Source organism: Lycorma delicatula, chromosome 1 (assembly GCF_047948215.1).
Source record: "Lycorma delicatula isolate Av1 chromosome 1, ASM4794821v1, whole genome shotgun sequence".
NCBI classification, from domain to species: Eukaryota; Metazoa; Arthropoda; class Insecta; order Hemiptera; family Fulgoridae; genus Lycorma; species Lycorma delicatula.
In genome coordinates, this window is record NC_134455.1 from 371,914,737 (window position 1) to 371,937,591 (window position 22,855).

The 22,855-nt window shown below is 31.0% G+C and overlaps 1 protein-coding gene across 1 annotated transcript in view; it reads left to right on the top strand.

Moving 5' to 3' along the window:
• Chsy (Chondroitin sulfate synthase) overlaps positions 1-22,855 on the top strand; it is a 404,851-nt gene that overhangs the window by 116,299 nt on the left and 265,697 nt on the right. The window contains exon 2 of the mRNA XM_075353683.1: positions 9,815-10,144. Coding sequence (XP_075209798.1) covers positions 9,917-10,144 — 228 coding nt within the window. The 5' untranslated portion in view covers positions 9,815-9,916. The remainder of the gene's footprint in view (positions 1-9,814; positions 10,145-22,855) is intronic.

The following is a 22,855-nucleotide window of genomic DNA, read 5'->3' on the forward strand; positions in this document are numbered from 1 at the left end:
TTTTTTTTGTTATGAAAGTGCGGACATCAACAGCTATGTTTATTAGCCCGGTGGAAATTGGTAGCATATGAAAAATTGCCATTCCTGATCGGGATTCGAACCCGGCCCCTCCGCACGAAATGTCGTAATGCTACCTACTTAACCAATTCTCTTTACCATATATTTATAGTATAAAAGCATATAATAGTGACTTTTTTATCAATGGAAAGTGATATATTTATTATTTTATTCTAATTTCGCAGTTTTTCTTATAACACAGGTAAAATACTTAAGATACAAGATATTTATCAAAATTGTTTTCTTTTAAAATGTTATTAATTGTTTAAATTAAATTTGACGATTTTTGTATGGTAATATACAATAAAAAATTTGGCTGTGTAAAAAAAGTCTTGGGGAAAACTTCAATCCTCACTTTCTCTAATTAGCTTATTAAACCTAGTAAATCTATTAAACCCTAATAAACCTAAGGAAAAATGTTATTTTTTAGAATGGATCTGTTACTTTTGGAAGTAAAGAGAATTTTACTATGCAATTTTTAATACAGTACGTTCGGTAAGTCGCTGTGCATTATGCTTTATAATTATGTGATGCGTTATGTTCTTTCGCGTTGCCCTCCCACCGGCTTGGTCTAGTGGTGAACGCGTCTTCCCAAATCAGCTGATTTGGAAATCGAGAGTTCCAACGTTCATGTCCTAGTAAAGTCAGTTATTTTTACACAGATTTGAATACTAAATCGTGGATACCGGTGTTCTTTGGTGGTTGGGTTTCAATTAACCACACATCTCAGGAATAGTCAAACTGAGACTGGATAAGGCAACACTTCATTTAAATTCATACATATCATCCTCATTCATCCCTGAAAGGTAATTACTGGAGGCTAAACAGGAAAAAGTTGCTCTTTGAGTTCGTTAGGCGTTGCTAAGTAATAAACCAACACGTCAATTCAGTTGTGATTGAACGTGCTTCGTTTCGTTTATTGGAATCAATAAATGCGGGAAATGTAATGGTTCTTTTGGTAGAGGAACGAATTTTTATCGTCAAACTCGTCTTTTGCAAAGTTGATAATTATACTGATTTAATGAAGTACAAGTTTTCTGAAAAGTTTCCAAATGCTCCTGCTCCTCACCACAATACAGTTCGAACTCTTATTGAAATATTTTAGACAACAGGTTCTGTCGAAGACACTGATTGAAGTAGAAAACCACTTAAACTTAAGGAACAAAACCTGTTTGATATTTCGAATGCTATGGCTGAAAGTCCATCAAAGTCAATGCGTAATTTAACACAGCAGCAAGACATGCTACCGCACATAAAACTGTAAGAAAAGAACTCAAACTTTTCCTCTACAAAGAAAGTGTGTTCAAGAATTGAAACCTAGAGATCATGCAAAAAAAAACTAAATTATTGTCAACGGTTTAAACGTTTTATTGACCAAAATTCCGCAGCTATCATCGACATTTCATTTTTTTAGAAATGAAGGCTGATTTCATCTAGGAGGGTTTATTAATTCACAGAATACATGTCTGTGGTCGAAAACTAACCCCTACGAATTATACACAATCATTACACGAAACGAAAATTGGAGTCTGGGTCGGTGCGAGTAGAACGCGCATTGTGGGTCCAATCTATTTTGAAAATACAATTAATAGTGATCGTTATTGTGCTGTTTTAACAAACTTCCTTAAACGGTTAAAGCCGTTTTTCTGGATGTGGCCAAGGCCTTTGACAAAGTTTGGCATAGCGGGCTGCTTTATAAGCTAGCGCGATCGGCGATCCCCTACCGCTATGTCAGACTGATGCGGTCATATCTGCTAGACCGGCATTTTGTCGTGCGCGTAGGGGAAACGATTTCCTCCACCAGAGAAATAGCCGCTGGGGTTCCCCAAGGAGCAGTACTTTCCCCGTTCTTGTACACTTTGTACGTGAACGATATGCCGCTGTCGGAAGGGGTCAAAACGGCCCTTTACGCAGACGACACGGCATATTTCTACGAATCCGCAAATGTGGATTACGCGGTCCGGAGGCTCCAAAGGCAGCTGGACTTAGTGGAACCGTGGCTCGACATGTGGAGAATCAGGGTCAACGGTGAAAAATCGGTGGCCGTGATGTTCACATGCAAGACACGAAAACCGACCAGAGAGCTGGAAATCTCAGGGGAGAAAATCCCTTTTGAGAAAACAGTTAAGTACCTGCGGGTGGTGTTGGACAGGCGGCTTACCTTCGGCGAACATGTAAATTATGCGACCCGGAGGGCTAAGGCCGCCAGAGCCTCGCTATACCCAGTGCTGAACAGTGCCAGCCCGTACCCACTGGCAACTAAGCTCCTCATTTTTCGGCTGTACGTACTGCCGATTCTAACATATGCTTACCCGGCATGGGGGGCAGTGTTGAGCTCCTCGCTTCAAAAGAAGATCGAGGCCGTCCAAAACATCGCGTTGCGGACGATCTTTGGAGCTCCGTGGTTCGTCAGGAACGCCACTCTCCGATCTGATGCGAGATTTCAATCCGTGTCCGAGGTGGGGGTGGCGCAGGCGCGCAGACTGTTCGGGAGAGCGGCTGTGTCCGAACACAGTCATCTTCGGGACATCTGCCGAGAGGACCCAACTCCGACAGTTGTAAGGAAGCGGCCTCACGCCGTACTGGACGAACCACTGTGATGGTGCGGTGCGGTAGCCGAAAATCGACAAACCAGGCTTAGGGGCCTCCATATCGCATGAGCCATAAACGGAATAGTGCGTCAGACGCGTTTCCGGGGTCGCGAGTGAAAAGTTTTCGCGAGTTATATAGTTTGAAGACGTCAAACACGGTAAGTCGCGCATAAAACAAAAAACGCGGTTTAAATTTAAAAAAAACTTACAGTAAGACAAAATATCCCAGCAATTGCGACTCCTCCAGAAAAGGGGACGCATTGCTCCCTCCTTATAACTAGTGCCCTGTTGTGGCGTATTCCTGCTAGCCTATTAAAGAGTTAGCACCGAAAGGACTTCAGTGGACGGTCTGAAGGGGAATTACGTCGGGAGGACAGGCTTTATAAGCCTAGCCTTCCGCGGTCGGCCCATGAAATGGGTTCGATAACGCTGGTTTAACAACGGATTGGAATGCAATTAAATCCGTCTTAAATTCACTAAAATAATAATAGACAAAACTTGAAAAATTAGATCCGAGATTAAAAAATAAAAAAAAATAAAAAAATAACCCTTTTAAAAACAAGCCCGATTAGAATGATCCAGCAGCAAGGGACTCTGTTCAGGTTCTGCGATAAAGTAGGGAGTAATAGACTCCTGCCAACTTTGCATTCCATTCCATAAACGGTTAACAGAAGTGGAAGTCAATCACAATTGATTGCAAACAAGATGGCGCCACAGCGCACACAGCTAAAGGGTCATTGATATTTTTACGGAATGTCTTTGATAAACAAATCATTTAGTACGATTGCCTAATCTGACTCCCCCAAATTACTTTCTACGTAGCGAAACAAGGAGTGTATCGCAAGACCACGGATGATTGACAAAGTAAAAATCTCAAAAACGGCATACGTACGAGATATTTAGTAAAGCTGGATAAACTTTTGAAAACAAAATTGAAACGTGTGCAGTGTTGTAATGATGTTGAAAGAGGTCATTTTTAACACCTTTTATAAACTATCCCAGTTATTCTAATGTCCGTTTCTATAAAACAATGATATAAAATAGTCATAATTAAGACTAATTCGACATTATACTTCCATAATTCCAGTGGACAGCAACTTTCCAAACCCGCTGTATTAGGTAGATTTCATAAGAAAGGTACCTATTGTAATGGGTACCATGATTCGACTTCCGTAAAATTTCGACATATTTTCGCGTTTCACATCCCCAGACACCAAAACCACCAGTAACCAATCTGTTCAAAAGTTTATATATACATTTACATATTTATATAAATATATATATTTCACTTTCTTTTGGACATGATAACTGCCGTAACTTTTACGCCAATTACTTTCATATTTATACATAAAATACAACCTATAGTTTCAGTTGAGTTCGTTAATGGGCAAAATCAGACCACGGGTGGAAATGGAAGGGTTTTTTTTCGAAAAAAAAAATATCGCTATAACTTTCTTATTAAGTAAAACATCGAATTCGTTTAACATTTCTACTATTCTTTGGATAAGGGCCTAAAAACCTTCTATGTAGTCTTTTGATATCACGAACCATTGACCCAGGGGGGAAAATAGTGTTTTTAAGACAAAAAATCATACCTTCCTTAATAGGCACAGCATCGAATCGATTTAAAGTGGACGATAAGTACTCTAAACATTACCTAAAGTTGTTGTCTGAAACAAATATTTGTTATGACCAACCCTTACGACAAGGGATGACCAAAACAGAAAAAACAAAATATTGCTATAACTTTCGTATTAAATAAAATATCGAATTCGTTAAAGATCCTATTTTTTTGATAAGGGCCTAAAACTTGTCTAAAAGTAAAGTTTTTTTATATCACCAACCATTGGCCCAGAGGGGGGAAAAAATGGGGTTTCGAAGAAAAAAATCATACCTACCGTAATAGGTACGGTATCGAATCGATTTAAAGTGGTCGTTAGTCCTCTAAAGATTACCTAAAACTTTTGCCTGAATATATTTTTTATATGAACAACCCTTACGACAAGGGATACCGAAATATTACTGGAATTGTAAGAGGATGGGGCTTGTCGTATGCCAAATATGTGAAACTTTTTTTCACATACAACTATTGTCGTATTGAGTAAATTTGAAGTTTTTCTTATCTTTAAGGGTGGAAACTTTTTTTATCCCCCTACTTAGCACCGGTGAAATCTACCTCCGTTACCGAAAGGGATTTTTTTCTATACTTTTTCTATTCATTTCTTTTTTTTATAAAATGTTACATAATTTTCTATTTAAGTACGATAAATTTTAGTTAATTTTAATTACATTTTATTCTCTATTGGTATTAATTATCAAATTATCAAGCTACAGTATAAGTATTAGTTAAGGAAATTCGTTCAGTAATACATAGTTGACAAATTAAAAGGATGTTGACATTATTTTTTTAAATATTTATTTACATTTTTTAATAAATGTAGAGGAAGTAGAGTTAGTAGTATATATATTTTTTTATTTTTAGCACAGTTCTTGTTGCTGTATTTAAAATACTGAATTCAGTTCAGTATAGATTAATGTACTACACACATTGCAAACGATTTGTTTAGTCTGTACTTTATACAGAACGTACACGTAAAAACACATACAACTTTTTTAATACAACTTCAAAATATATTAAATAAGATGGGAGTTTCAAAAGATCTGGCCACCAGATGACTGTAATAACTGCATTTTTGCTTTCATAAAAAAAAGCTATATTGCAAAAAAAAAACATTAATATTTGTCTTCGCTTGTTTCTTTTAATATATTTATAAGTTTTACGATGAAGAAATTATTACTACTGATAAATAAATAGCAAATGACATAAACTTTATATTTGCAGATGTTTCGAAAAATGTATACTATTTTTTTACTTCCTGTTGTACAGTTGTAGAGAAACCATTCATAAAATAAAGTTTACTGCCAATTATTTTTTTGGTCATGTTTTGATCTATGTAATAAGCCACTTCTTTGCAAGTAACTTTATTTTTGTAACTTCAGGCTTACTTTTTTGTAACTTCTAATTTTGGTCCCAATTAAATTAAAATTCATAATAATGTGAACTGTATGTATAGAAAAAAATATAATTAAAATTTTTTTTTTAAATCCACGACGAACAAACCTTTAAAATAACCTGAAATAATTAAATAACTGTATTTTACCTTATAATCTTCTATGACATTGTTTTTAAGATAATAAAATTTAAGATTTTGATTAACCGTCATGCGTGCCTACGATAACTAAAGCTTATCTATGCGTGCAGTGCATAGAAGGTGAAAAAAAATCTTATCTTTGCAGTTAGGTCACGCAGGACGGTTAATCAAAATTTAAAATTTTATTGTCTTTTACATAATGTTACAAAGGATTATAAGATAAAAATACAGTTATTTAATTATTTCACCTTTTTTAAAGTTTTATCGTCCTGAGATTTTAAAATTTCTAATTTTTATTTTTTAACTTTTTAAGGTTTTTTTATTACTTTTTATAGATTAGTAGGCCTGTGCCCAACAGTGGGACGTTTATAGGCTGATGATGTTGACAAAAGTTTAATATACTTGACCAGCGTAAATTTTTTAATAATCCATACAATAATGTAGCCATACTGGAATTAAAAAAATTTAGAAACATTCAAAAGCCGTTTTGAAGAAACAATCTACTACAACACCTCCTGGCGTCTTATAACCGTAAAACTAATCTAAGAACCTGCTCTGAGGTGATAACTATGTAACGAGAAAAACCGCATCAAAATCGGCCCAGCCATTTTATAGAAACACATCTATTGCAGTGCCCCCTGATAGCCTATAACCGTAAAACATGTCTAAGAACCTGCTCTGAAGTGATACCAGTGTAACGCAATAAACCGCATCGGTATCGGTCCAGTAGTTTTTGAGGAAAATGGTAACGGACATATACACATATACCGTCTCCTTTCCGTCGCGGGTAAAAATAGTTTTAAATGAAATTTTAAAATTTAAAAAATAAAAAATATTAAGAAATAGATAATTGAAATTTGATAAAACATTAACAAAATGAACATTACGAAACTTCACAAAATTTACCCTTTTCCTTTTACCCTTCTCCCTGTTACTCTTTCACCCTTTTACCCTTTCTCCATTTTCCCCTTTTCCCTTTTCCCTATTTCCTTTTCGCCCTTTCATTTTTCCCTTTTCCACATCTTCTTTTTCCCATTTTCATTTTTACCATCTTCCCTTACCCCATTTCTCCCTTCCCATGTACTCCACCTATCCATTTACTTCCCCCATTTCTCTTTCCGTTGTTTTCCTTTCCCTCTTCCTCTTTCCACACTTTCCCCTTTTCTCTTATCCTTTCCCCTTTCTATTTCCTTTTCCGTTTTTTTCTTCTTTCCCTTTTTCGATTTTTCCCTTTCTCCCTTTTCCCGGCGCGTAAATCCATCCAATAGTTTTTTAGTCTATAGCGGACTCACATATCGGAAACAATGAAATGGATTGTAAAATATTTAGTGTAGCGTGTGTTGCTTTTACGTCCAACAGATAGCGGTGCTTTTCAAAAAATGAATATTTTTACCTGTCACAGGTGTAACATCCTACGTATGTAAATAGTAGGTATATAAAAAGACGCGCGTATTCGAAAAAAAAAATTTGGTGAAGAATTTAAGGAGGTTTAAAATTTTGAACAAACGAAAATTTGCATTTTTATTTATATAGATAACATTCAATAATTATGTATTGAAGATATTTAAATACAAGAGCAAGAAATGCAAATACACATAACACAAAGTAATGATTGTTTATTTTAAAAATATTTATGTAACATATTAATTACTATAGTCTATATCTGAATATTGTTTTTTTTTAAACACATACAACACATTAAATGAAATTTAAAAAAAAATCACAATTAAGAAACGATTTTTTTTTATCTCACGAAAAGGGAGAACTTTTAAGATATGTTATTCAGATGAAAAAAAGTTCATATAAACATAGGTCTGGAAATAATTTGTTTTCGAGTTACGGCTAGTGAAAGATTTCCCCTAGAATTCAGCTCTTCTAATAAAAAGAAGCTTTACAGTAATTTTTGGGACCCAAATCAAGTTGTAAGGTTAAGGGTTTTTAATTAATTTGAGCTAGGAAATAGGATAAAACAGGTCCTAGAAGTTTAATTCAAATAGTTTTTAAGAAATCCGCTGTAAAACACAAAATTCGGTGTCGTAAAACAAGTTTTTTTTTTAGGTTTGTGGTGTAATAGCTTTGTTAAATGAGTAACAAATGCAAAGATTTAGTACTAAAATTGGTAGAAAATTTAATTCTGAGAAAATTAATGTAAATACAGAAAATAAAATTAAATAAATCTTTTAAAAATCGGTTTTTTATTGAAGCAGAACAGACGAAAAATAGATGGAATATCGCATTATTCTTTCTAACGAATATTTTTTTAAAGCATTCTTTTTAAACATTCTTCTCGCAGAATTTTGTGTTTACGTCGGATTTGTACTACTTGATTTAAAGTTTTAGGACCTGTTTATCCTATTTTACAACAATGATATATCTAAAAAAACAAATCAACAAATGTACCTTTTTAATAAATATTTGTAATGTCTCCTGTTTTCCTGTTTACATATATCTAAAATTTTGTGGAATTTTTTTGGTAATTCTTAATTAGAAGTTGTAACTTCCATTCCTAGTTATTTAGAATTGTCATTTTTATTTTCCTGGCATCGTAGCTCTAGATGTATATTGTAAGAATGAAAGTATGATAATTTGTCTAAAAATGGAGTATGGGTTATTTGCTTTTACATTACATGACCCAAAAAATTCCAAAAAACAAAAAAGTTACGGTTAATGTTCTTACGTAGATACGTGCATATATACGTGTGTTAGAGTGTTTGAAGCTTTTAACTTTAGACTGAATAAATCGATTTTAATGAAATTTTGTACAGAGACTCGCGTGTATGGGGAAATTTGTATCTAAAATTTCCAGATTAATATTTCCAGAGGGTTGGGTAGAGAGTTATCTGGGGTTAATTTTCTCAAAACTTTGCAGCATAAATCCATTTTATTCTAAGCTCAGTCTATTAGTGCATGCTTATCTTACCTTTTTTAAAAACAGTTTAGCTCAAATTCATCCTTCCCGAAAAGTCGAAAAAAGCTATCTTTTTTTATGGCATATTTTTGAACAACAATTTTTTTATGTCTTCCTAGGCATAATAATAGTAAACGGGACCCCAAAAAATACTTTGGGAGCAATATTGAGAGTGGAAGAGCCGATGATTTTCTAAAATATCGATATTTTGAATTTTTAAAATTTTTTGGCTAATAAACTTTTAATAATACTGCTATAATAAATTTTTATTATAACATTCCCCCACCCCACCAAAAAAAAAGGTAATCTCTTGTAACGTTTTATTAGTTTTCAGTGGAAAGTTTTTTAGTTTTTTTTTCCATTTAACATAAAGTAGAAAATAAAAAAAGGAAACTGGAAGATGATTCTGGAGGTGGGGGGAGTAACAAATAAAAAAAAATAAAAAATTTATACAAAAAAAAAACTTTTTTTTAATTTTTTACGTTTTTTGGCTTGTTTAAACATACAATGATGATTTAACAATAAAACTTCATCATAAATTATCCCCACCACAAAAAAAAAAAATCTTAAGTAACTTTTTCATGTGTAATTATATTTTTCTGCTATACTCGTATAAGAACTAATAACCAAAGCCAAGAAATTATTACAATTTTTTTGTCAGCTTTTTTTTTTCTTAGCTTTTGTTACTTTTATTTACCGTGGTATACAATTTTTAATACTACAATAAATTTAATAAAATTTTATTAAAATCCCATGCAGAAATTGGGAATTTAAATTTGAAATTTAATATTTTAAAGGAATAATCCGTTTTTAAAAGTAATTTAGTTTATATATATATATAATCAAAAAAATTATTATACTGCTTTACGTAGAAAAAAAAAATTCCAGTAATATATAAAAATTTCATCAAAATTGTTTTAAACATAAAAAAAAAATCAGTTAAATAGTTCTTAAGTAGAATATGAAAGATATATTTTCTATAATCTTTGTTATCGGTTTCACCCGATTTAAAATTTCATTGTTGATTTTGTAACTGTACACAAATTACAATATTGTGAGATGTTAATAATATCTTTTTGGTAAATTTATATGTCTTATGTTGGCAGCATTGCAGCTTGTGTGCCGGTGAATGGTCGCCTGCAAGTCTCACTCAGTCGCGATGTTTGGTGTGCTTGAAGTAGTGTTATGTGGTACAGTGCGTGGAGGTTATGTATACGGATTACAACCAGCAGCACCAACCTGTGTCTGCTCGGTATACCACTTCAGCATCAAAGAACAGCCACAATATGATGTCAGTAAGAAGATGTAAATTAGGAAGTGCCGGATTCGGCATTCTCCTAGGATTGACTGTGGGTCTTTTAGTCGCTAGAACGGGTCAAAATAACCGGTGTGTCAAGAAAGAACCAAGAGCGTGGAGACAAACTTCTATTTTGGAGGTAAGATTTATCTGATTTATTTATTAATTATTTTAAATCGTTTAAAATATTCTTTTAAAACCACATTTATAAAATATTGTATTTCCGTAACACGCGCCCTTTAACAAGGATTTTATGAAAAAAAAATTATTTTCATTTTAACTGTTATTTTTGTCGCTTTGTTTATATTAAACTTGTCATAAAAATTCTAACTAATTTTTTTTTTTTTTTAATTAATAAACTGAAAAATACAGTTCAGTTAATGAGAATGTTATGCGTATTATTTCGGCGGGAAAATTTGATTCCATCAATGTGTAAATATGGAATAAAACACTTGCTTTTTATTTGTAGTTACGTTCTTTTGATTGGCCGTCAATGATCAGCAGTTATTACAGCTGCTCTGTAGTATTACCTACCTGGATTCATTTAAATCAAGCTTAACGATAAATTATCTTTAAAGTAATTTGATTATCTGTTAGTACTTATTAACGTTATTTTTATATTCGTATTTAGCTAACATTGGTTAAATTAACGGTACTGACTCAAGAAAAATATGAACATTCATACTTAAATAAACTTTTTTTCACTCTTCAAATACTTTTTTACAGCAGTTATAAAAGTGGTTATTTCAATTACCGTAAAAGTTCTCTTGTTAATTCAATCAGTGTTTTAATCTTTTTAAATAAGCACATCTGATTCAAGTAATTGTTACTTGGCATATATTATGAAAACATTTAATCCGAAAAATCCAAATTCGGTCTGGATATTGATAAAAAATTAATTATTAGGCAGTGAAAACAGTGTTTGTTATTTATTTATTTTTTTATTTTTTTGTGGGGTGAGACAAAAAGTCAGTTACAGTTACAAAAAAATACAGTAAAATAAGAAATTGTGTAGTTTAAAATGAAAAAGATTGCGGGTAATTAGAAAATATCCTCGATATTATAAACGTTTGTTTGGGTAGAGTAGAAGAACCGGAATGATTAGTTGAGAGTTAAAAAGACTATGGACTGTAATTGACACCGTTTCTATAAAAAAATAATAATAAAAATAAAAGTAATTAATAAAAATCCTTTTTTCCTCTACAAATATTTCTGTTTTTTTTTTGTTGGTTGTAAAAAATATAATTATTGAATCAAATTTCTTTCCTTTTATTTTATTTTAAAAATAAATTTAAATAGATTAATATTAAGTTTAGTCTTGTATTTACATTATATATATATTATAATGTATACATTAATATTACATTATATATATAAATATTCCAATTTTTAACATTTAGTTATTAATGTTTAAAAATATATTAGAGAAAAAGTTGACTACAAAGTAATACTTTACTGGTAATTACATTAAAAAATTTGCCTAAGATTTCTTCTTTTTTTTTGGGGGGGGGGGGTGTAATTTATGACTAATTTTATAGGAAAATTACCATTATATTTTTAAATAAACCAAAAAAAGGTTTAAGAATTCAAAAATATCTGTAATTTTTTTTGCACCTCCACCTCTGAGCTCATGTTCCAAGAAGACTTTTGATTTTTCTACATCCTATGTTAAATGGAAACTAAAAAAATTCCACTAAAAAATTTACAACCTGTAAAATAACTCATAAATCCAACCGAGTTTAAATACAAAGAGTATGATTTTTTCTTGTTTTTTACGCAGGAGGAAGAAAAATCTGCACACAGACGCCCGCACTAATTGGTGTGTGAGGTTTCTCGCAGAAGGGGGGACTTACTAAACAATCTCCATCTATGACAGTATGCTCCCATACCCGCCGTAATGGCATTACTCGGAGCATGCTGTGTTCCCACGGGTTACACAGGTCGGTTTCAGGAGTCTCAAACTACCTCCACGTAAAAATAAAAAAAAGATCAAGGGGGTAAGGTTGTAGACCAAGGTCACCCTCAGCATCTCGAGATTTCGACTAATTAAGGTCTCATTTTTCTTAGATGCATTAGTTAACAATTAAAATATAGCAATATTTGCAAAAATTTTTTTTTTTTAAATCGCAGTCACCAAAAAATTGCTCTAAATTAGTGGCTAATTGGGTGTACTGCGTCAATAGTACCTCCTGTCACCACAAGGAGCACTAATAAGCACTGAGGTTCAGCTGTTGTAGTTATCTGCTATTCGTATCCTAGCCTACTAAAGGGCATTTGTATGTGTGTCTGTCTGTGTGCACGTCCGTCCCTCTTACCTTAGTGCCGGAATGTACCGATTACTAGCTGAATACCCCTTCGTTAGTACATGTCTCGTGGTGGTCAGATGTTTTATTATTTTATATCGATATATCGCATATTTATCGATATATATATGCGAAATATATATTATCAACATATGTTTTTATTTACGTGATTGTTTTTCTTCATAAAATAATAATAACGGCGCTAGAATGTATCGATCGTTAGCGGAAAATCCCGATTTATTAGTATCAATTTCTAGTATTAAATTTCTAATTTAACTTTGTTATATCAATTTTCATCATAAAAAACAAAATGCTTTTAGACAAGAGGTCAATTTTGGACACCTAATAATCTCATTCTGAGACGTCGCCCGCCAGGACAACCCGCCCGGAGGGCCTATCTGCGGAGGGCGAGGGCGTGCCTATGATACGTCTCTCCAACTAATATTTAAATAAAATTATAAATATTTTAAGTTAAGTTTTGTGGGTAAGCCGTGTATCAGAAAAAACCGTGCATCCGGAACGTCCTACGTCTCTGTTGTCACCTTTTTTTCAGGTTCAGTAGTTCTTGAGATATAGATGTAAAAAAAATAGATGGTAATCTTTATTTGTAAAATTGTAGAGTGTAGATTGTATCTACTGTATTCTTCTGCACATTCATATAAACAGAAATTTTTTTATTTCATTTTCCCGTTCGCTCTCATAAGAGTGTGTGATTTTTATAAATTATATTTTTATATCATTTAACTGCTTTTTTGTCGCATTCAAATCTAACCAAATTTTAACTATTTTTTTTTTCGATTTTCCCTAATTCAATTCATTATTTCTTTATTAGTATACCCTAAAACTATGCTAACATATCCGATTGCAATATATTGTTTATTCATTTTATTCATTATTAATATTTATACTTCTGTTTTACTATAAGAGGAAGACGTAGTATTTATGAATATGAAACTTGAAACGTCGATTAGGTAATTATTTACCATTATATTAAATAATGTGATTTTGTTCATGACGTGTGTAAAATAGTAATGTTTCTATATTATTTAGCATTTAATCTTATTCATTGTCTTTTATACGTTTCTTCGCTTGCGCCGATCTAAAGATGTAAACCATGTAATCATGTACGCAAAATTACGAGTATTAATAAACTTTGTGATTTTTGGCGATTGAAATATTTAGAATTTTTCTTTAATAATCTTAACACTGTTTTTTTTTTTTGTTAGTTTACTCTGTTACTAAAATCACTGATCACATTAAACAGATTTGATTGACTGAATATTAATTGAAAAAATTCGTTGAAGTACATTTCACTTAAGTTTGTAATTAATGTAAACAAAAAAAGACGAATTTGGTTATTGGCGGACTGTACTGATCTCACTGAAAATAAGCACGATATATACTATTAAATTATATTATAGTAAATTGTATACATTGTACTTCATTATAATAATAATAATAAATTTTTTCTTATAAAATTTTAAATTATACAATAAGAGTAAAAACAACTTCCATCAACATAACTTAAAAAATTTAAATAACAAAGTAAAAATCGAAAACCTCCATAAAAAAGTGCTCAACGAAAGAAAAGGAAGTTAAATAAAACCTAATTATATTAGTAATATAATTAGCATTAAAAATTCATTATCAAGGGTTTACGGGGCGGTTTGTATTAATCAGTTTAGTAATAAAATTTTATGAAAGTTTGTTTCTGTGAATCTTTCATAATATAGTAGGAAGTTTGCTACGTAATTATAAATACTGATAACAATAGGCCTTTCTTAAAAATACTCAAACAATGTTAAGTTCCTGTATTATAGTTATCAATCTTAATTTATGTCCGGAAATTAGATTAAGAATTTTTATTAAAGAGATTTTTCAGTATTGTATTCACGTAGCTGTAAATAGATTATGTTGAAAGCTTTAAAATGTTTAACTCATTAAAACGTTATTTACACAAAGTTCTGCGTGAAATTCCTAGAATCGTTCCTAAGATCAATTTTTTATATTTTAAAAATGTTATACAATTGCACAATTTCTTCAGACCATTACACTATAAATATAGGAAAGGTAAGAAAAATATAAAATGAACATAGATTACTTAGCGCATTTTGAGTGCAATTATTCAGCTTAAAATTGCGCATTACTGCGCAAATTCTAACTATACAGCGTGGTTAATAAAAAATGAACAAAGCAATGTTAGCGCGCGTTGATTTTTTCAAAAATTAATGTAAGTACTAGAGTTAATGATGACTTTGATTGAATATGGATCGGTGCGATGTAACAACAGCGTGATCGTCAGTTGAGTAATGGCTACCGAGTAAAAGAAAGCAACGTGTTTATGATTTCATGAAACTGGACCTGTTATTACTATTCATAGACGTTTTCGTTTAGAATACGGTCGTGATCTTCCTAATAAAGATTATTTTATACGTCGGTATCAGCAGGAAGTGTAGCATACAAAACAGTGCTGGCGACTTCCTGTCTCCGAGAAAGAAAAACTTTTCAGAGAAATCCGGATAAATCAACTTGTTGACCAAGTTTAGAACTGGGAATACCGCAATCGACAATTGTCAAGGTTCCATATAAGCGCCTAAAATTTCATGTATACAAAATTCAGTTAGTGAAGCAATTGAAGATGAAAATAAACCACGCCGTTACAATTTTTCGTGGACATTCTTGATAAAGTGACCGAAGATAATGCGTTTATAAAGAAAGTAATTTTCTCTTATAAAGCTAACTTCCATGTTTATGATCACGTAAAATGTCATAAGTCGGATTTAGGGTAGCGAGAACACTCATGGCGTTCGAAAAACAAACGTGATTTTCCTAAAAATTAATGTTTTGTGTGCTTTGACTGCTTATTTAGTGATCCAAACTGGGGTTTACATGTTATAGTTTACCTAGAAGAACAATCTTTTCAACGTTGGATTGGCCATAATGGACCTATTTCCTGCCCAGCTCGATCTCCGACGTTAAGTCACTCGATTTCTTTCATTGGAGATTTCCGAAAGACCGTTCTTTCAGGATGTTCGCAAACATCAGGATGTTGCAAAGAAGGTTGTCAATATCAACGAACTAATAAGAAGAATCGAAGATGTAATTAATGTAATAATTCTACATATTCTTTGTAATGTAAGGCATGATAATGAATATCGTTTATGAATACTTTACAAGCCAAAGAACGCGCTAGTATGGAGCTTGTTTGAAGTTAAGTGTGTTAAGTTAAGTGTTGAAAACATAACTGTTTGAAATACCCTGTTGAACAATAAAATATGTATGTTAGTACATACCTTTGTTATTTTTACTTCCTTGAACGAAGTAAAGGAAATATAGTGATACCAAAAATTTCGGTTTGCAGATTTCAACAGCAATATCCATTCTGATCATCCCTGAATCCATTTAGACTAGTTTCAGCGTGACGTATGTACGTAACTTGCATAAATCAAAAACGATTAACTGTAGGATGTTGAAATTTCGGATTTAGTACTGTTATAACATCTATTTGTGCACCTCCCCTTTTGATTGCAATCAAATGAACCAACAAAGCCCAAAATCCAAAAAAAAAACTTTGTTTGGGACGTTTTCTTAACTGCAGTAATAAGCCGCCCTCATTGAGAGCTTTTCAACGATATATCTATTATAAGTGGTACTTATTTTCATTGGTTCTAGAGTTATAGGCAAATAAAATTTTAATTAATGGAATATTTGGATTTTACACGGGAGAGCTTATATCGGTTCAAATCCGACGTCATCTCCTTTTTTTTAACTTTATATTTTTAACATTTTAATATATTGATTTATTAGGAATGAATTAACCTCTGATTGTAAAGGATTTTTATAATAGATAATAATTCAATAATAACAATAAAAAAAATATATAAAATTTTAGGTACTTTTCATTTTTTTAAATGTGTATATAATTTAATAACGTACAAGGAAGTCATATGATGTCCACATCAGATTTTTTTATTAACACCTAAAATGCGCTGAATAGTTTTTTTTTTTGGGTTTTGTTTAACCTCCGGGACCACCCTTAGGTATTGCTTCAGAGGATGAGATGAATGATTTGTAGCATGTGTGAAAATGCCATGCCTGACCGGGATTCGATCCTGGGACCTCCGAATGAAAAACCGAGATGCAACCACTCGCGCCATGGAGGCCGGCGCGAGGACGCACTGAATAATTTATGATCACTCTACATGTTAATTATGATAAAGGTGTTCTAACTGCTTGTAATACTTTTAATTACGTAACAGTAAGCATAATATCTCATGGGAAAAATGTCTACTTGTTCTATCTACCTTAGAAGATCGTTGAGAATTACACTGAGGAGTTTAAAATTACTTAATTAGATGTCGATCTAAGTAAGTAATTATCACTCCCTCCCCCCCCCCCCAACACGACTACTAATTTTATTGAGTTTCATTTAGTTGGGTTCTTTATTTAAGAGAAAATTTTATAATTTTTATCGGTTTCGTTCTGAACACTAAAAAACATCGAGTATTTCTCTTTACACTGCATTTCGTTAAATATCAGCATTTTCTGTATATTTAATTCTGAATAACTCGAGTTCTGTTACCCAACTATAATATAAATTGTAAAAATAAATCCAAAACAATTACAATGAAATTGTAAACAATACGGTATGAGTCTCGTAGATATCATTTCTTCTGCTTAAAAAAACAAAACTTTCTATAATATTAATAAAACTGTTTTTAACAAAACCATACTGATATCAAAAAAGATAAGACACTACATTTCTATTATCATAATATGTTATTAATTTAGAATTTTCTTTAAAAAAACAAAAACATGTTAAATATATGTAATAGACAATAGATATACAATAATAGATAATAAACAATTTTTAAGCGTTTCATATAATAAGATAAAAAAATAAAAATTTGTTACAAAACTCTTACCGGCCCGATTTCATTTATTAATCAACGAATAGCCATAAGAATTCCATTATTTCTGTAAATGTGATATGTATTATTCGTTATTTAATAAATGAAATGGGGCCAGTAAGAGTTTTGTAACAAATTTTTTCCTTTATTTTATTATATGGAACGCTTAAACATTGTTTATTATCTATTATTGTATATCTATTGTCTATTACGTATGTTTAACATAAGTATTTTGTTAAAAGAAAATTGTAAATTAATTTCAGATTTTGGTAATAAAAATGTAGTGTTTTACCTTTTTTAATATCACTATCGTTCTGTTAAAAACATTTTTATTTATATTACAGAAATTTTTGCTTTTTAAGCGGAAGAAATGATATCTGCGAGACTCTTACCGTACGGTTTACAATTTCATTGTAATTTTTTTTAGATATCACTGCGTTTTGTTAGATTTTTTTTATGAATTACTGAATGTCATCTTATGGGTTTATTATTAAAATTTATTTCCTTAGAACAAAAAAATTGAATTTCATGGCCAATTTTTTTTTTTTGTTGACAGTCTTATCATTCACTTCATACCATATTTATTCCTTTTTTAATAAAACTAGTATACCTTTACGAATCGAAAATCCGTGAAGTAATAGTGCACTTATTACTTTGTATGTGCAATCCTCAATTTTTATCGTTAAATTCGTTTTTACCAATCGAATTTATTTCTGTTTTATTTATTCCTTATTTAATAAAACTATTATAATATCTTGTAAACTAATACTTTTATTTTTTTTTTAAAGTAGGAATTAAAAAAATTGTTTCATCTTCAGTACTTTAATTTACATAACAGCATTTACTATTAAAACAAATTGTAGTATACTATCAGGTACTGCTATCTAGCGCCATTATTTGTAATGGTACATTAAAATAATGAATAAAATGACATATTCGAGTCCCGCGGTTCATCAAATGGAAAAAAAAATGTTAACAAAGTTCGAGGTATTTTTTGAAAGTATTCTTTACTACCAATGTAATTGAACCGAAATATAATGTTTTCACGCTTGTTTTATTTTTTTCCGCATTTTCATTTCACTATTAGGTTAGGTCATGTTTAGAACTGTAAACGTAGTTTGTTGACTTCGTCGTCTCTTACCGACGAAGTTATAACGAACTCCGTGATACAAATTATTAAATTGTTTGCAATATCAGCGTAGCTTATTATATCACGTTAATATCTTTTTCTTAATACAATTAATTATCCTAATTTTTATTGTCGCTATTGATCTGAAGTGGGGTATAGACGATACGAACAGAAGTCTGACGGCTACTGGAGAAATGATTTTACTAACTCAACCTTGAGTCAGAATGGTTTATTTATGTCAGTGCTAAACAAAAGTGAAATGGATTGTAGCAAATCTTCCACCGTTCTGTAAAAAGCTGATTCTTCCATTTTGCTTTCTTATTTTATATTCTTTGAAAAATTGAAAGTATAATTGTTTTAGGGATAGCTTTTAAATACTCGTATTACATGAGTTTAAAAATTAAAGCTTATTAATTTGTAGTAATTTTGTAGTAATTACTACTTGACTTCTTTTGAAATCAGACTGGTGTAAGCTCCATCCCTTTGCAAATGAGATAATTTATAGAAAAAAATAACAAATAAATAAATAAAAATTTAACTTCGTTTGTTTTTTAACAACTTTTTTCAATACTTTCTTTTAATTTCCTGTAGGCTACTATATTTGGTGCGTTTATATTACGTACTTTGAAATCATTTGAAAAACTGCTGTAATACATTTTTTCTTAAAGATCAGTAAGTTAAATAAATTATATTCATGCCACCAATATAAAGAGATGTACTTTTTTTTATTAAAAACTGATGTAATTAGGATAAGTTTAATGATTCGTTAGTTTAATAATAATAGGGGTTGATAATAGTAGTAATGAAATAAAAAAATCCCTTTCGGAATGCCGGAAGGCGGAGGTACATTTTACCGGTGCTAAGTAGGGGATAAAAAAGATTTCCACCTTAAAGTTAAGAAAAATTTTAAATTTACTCAATACGACAATGGTTGCATGTGAAAAAAGTTTCACATGTTTAGCATACGACAAGCCCCATCTTCTTACAATTCCAGAAACATTTTTTGTATTGCTTGCCGTAAGGGTTGGTCATATCAAAAATTGTTTCAAACGATTTAGGTAATGTTTAGAGGAATAATGACCACGTTAAACCGATTCGATACTTGTCTGTTAAGGGAGGTATGGTATTTTTTGTTTTGAAACCCCATTTTTTCCACCCTCTGGGCCAGTGGTTGGTGATATCAAAACACTATAGTTAGATTAGATTTAGGTTCTTATCAAAAGAGTAGTAGGAACTTTAAACGAATTCACTATTTTAATTAATAAGAAAGTTATATGATATATTTTTTCGAAAAAGTCCCCCATGGTCTAATTTTAACCATTAACAAACTCGACCGAGATTTTGGGTCATTATATTTTACCTATCAATTTGAAAGTGATTAACGCAAAATTACGGTAGTTATCGTGTCCACGAGAAGTAAAACACACACACATATATATATATATATATATATATATATATATATACCTAAAAAAGTATTTCTTTCATCTGAAAAATTTATAGATGAAATATTACAAAATTTGAAATAAAAATGATAATAGCATACCACACAACAAGTAGTCATAATGCAATATCTTTAGTGATCATAAGATTGCACTGCAGTTGTGTTGTGCTATAGGATATGGTGGATGTAAATCCAATTATATAAATGTAGGAAGCGAACTTAATCTTAGTCGCTGAGCATTCTTGTTACACAGACATTGCGTAATATTCTAGTCAAAAGGAAGTAACGATAACTGTGTTTTTCCTAGCTTTAAAATTAATTCAGTGGAGAAGTAAGAAAAAAAATAAATAAATATTGACGGGCGTGAATTAAGTGTAAAATATGGAAATAAAAATTAGAATAACTAACATTAGTAAGAAAAAAATTAACGTGATATAATGTGCTACTCCGATGTTGCAGACAATACTTGAGTAACAGAATACGAGATGTTAAAAATTAAATGTGCAAAGAATGCTAATAATGGGTTCATGAAATCCGCTCCCCATGTTATTGAATTAGCTTCTCCAAATCTTAATTTTTTTACTTCCTTGTAAGAATTAAAGGAATTATTTTGATCGCCATATCCATTTTGACTATCCCTGAAACCACTTTGACTTGTTTCGGTGTGACATCTGTACGTACGTATGTATCTCGTATAAATAAAAAACGATTAGCCGAAGAATGTTGAAATTTTGGATTTAGGACTGCTCATCTAGTTGTGCACCTCCCCATTCGATTGCAATCGACTAAACCAAAAGTATCCAAAAAAAAGCCCAAAATCTAAAAATATTTGGATTTTTTACTTTTACTTAAATGCAGTAATAAGCCCTCTTTGAAACTTTTCCATGATATATCATAAGCGGTATTTATTTTCATTGGTTCCAGAGTTATAGCCAAATAAAATTTTAATTAATGAAATATTTGAATCTTACGAGGGAAAGGCACATTGGTTCGAATCAGACATCATTTCCTTTTTTTTCTTTAACTTTTTTTTAATAAAATGATTATTAACCTCTTATTGAAAAAACGTTTTACAATAAATAATAATTCAATAATAACAATAAAAAAAGATATGAAAAAATATCAGAAGTTATTAATGAAATAAAATTTTATGTACTTTTCATTAAAAAAAAAAAAATTGTATCTAATTTAATAGACACACAAAAAATTATGTAGTGTCTACATTAAGATTTTTATACCTTAGAGTGGGCTTCGCCCCATCATTTCCTTTTCCAAATCTAATACAACAATATAATTTTATATATTGATGACGTTTTTGTTTGTTGATCTTTGAAAAAGATGATAATGTCTAACCAAATACGGTGTAAACAGAAATATCTCATGTTTTTGGATGGGTAGAACGGAACCGATAACGGTATATAATGTTTGGGTGTTACTAATATCTATTGGATGAAATTGGGTGTTCCTGGACAGTTTTATAGGCACGCTGCTTCCAAATTACCATACAAATAACATAAACGCAGTAACCCAGAAGAATTCATAGTTCTTTCCCGTGGATTCAATGGATGGGTTGCATAAGATCTATAGTTTTTTTAAATTATAAAAAATAAGATAAAAAGTAACTTATGATTAAACGAACTATCTGCTTCTGACCCTACATCAGAATTGTGTTGTGTGTGGAAGTATCCAACTGAAGTACAGGGTGTTTGTTTTAAAACAACCCAAAAAAGCAACCCAGTTTAAAGAAAAATAATGTGCTATATTTAATGTAATTAATTATAAATATTGTAATTATTTGTGCAAAACAATATTGAGATCAATTTTTTTAACGACAGATGTTGAATGTGTCCACCATTTTCATCAATATATGCCTTTACCGTCTTTTTCATATTCCGAGCAACCTTTTGAAGTGTACTTATTCAAGTTTTTTTGTAATTCTTGAGTTATGTTGGTTTCCAGTTTTTCAATGGATTACCTAGTTAAAGGGAGAAGAAAAACCTTCTTTACTAAGCATGGCATAATAGTATGCTTATTATTTTTGAGAAAGTCTCTGAAATCTTTGAAAGTTGTATCGGTTTCTCGTGACAAGATGTATGTCACATTTCATTATTAATGCATTTTTACAGTATTACTTCGTAATTGTTAAATAAAATAATTTGTTGATATTGATAATCAATAAGTCATTTTTTTCAAAAATAAAAAGCCTTTTATAATGTACGAATTAATTCAATAACTTTGAGAAAGCTCAATTTGTTTGGAAACATTGGTGTGAGAAAGCTCCATTTTTTTGGAAGCATTGGTGTATCTATGCATTAAGGGAATTCCTCGTCCAGTACCAAAGAAAATATTTTAACAAAAAAAAAAAAAAACAAAAACAAAATGTACGTTATAAAAAAAATAATTACGAATCGTCGAATAATTATTTTTTATTTTATAAAAAATAATTACGAAATAAACAAAATTGAAATTCTCATTGGTATCGGATGGGCGTTTGTATTGAGCGAACGATCTCCTTTAATTTTTTTTTTAATGGTCGTTAATTTTTCTTTCGGCTGCCTCTCCCGCAAAATCGATCACTGAGTACGCTCCTATTTGGATATGTAATCGATTAGAAGAACTTTGGCTGTAATATTTCATTTTTTAGAACATTATATACTCAGAATGTTATGGAATCATTTAAGAAAATTTAACAGTATTTATCAAATAGTAGAAGCCAATCAAGAAACCGTACTCTTAACATAATTTAATATAGTAATTATTTATTCTTATGTACAGCATTTATACACAGACTGATACTTTTAGTTTCAAACAATCACTTACTAATTTATGAACTAAGCTGCCCGAGTTATAGCTTTGCCGATAAATTTAAACCGTAATAACTCGCTTCGCAATAACAGTAAGTAATTGCGGGAAGTTTTATTTTATTCTTCAATCACTTTTCTGTAAATGTACGAAAGAGCAACTTTAATTCGGTTTTCAGAAAAGTGAAAAATTATATATTTTTGTAATATAATTCAACTTAAAGCTCAAAGGATGCTCAAAAAACAAGGTAATAACTAATATT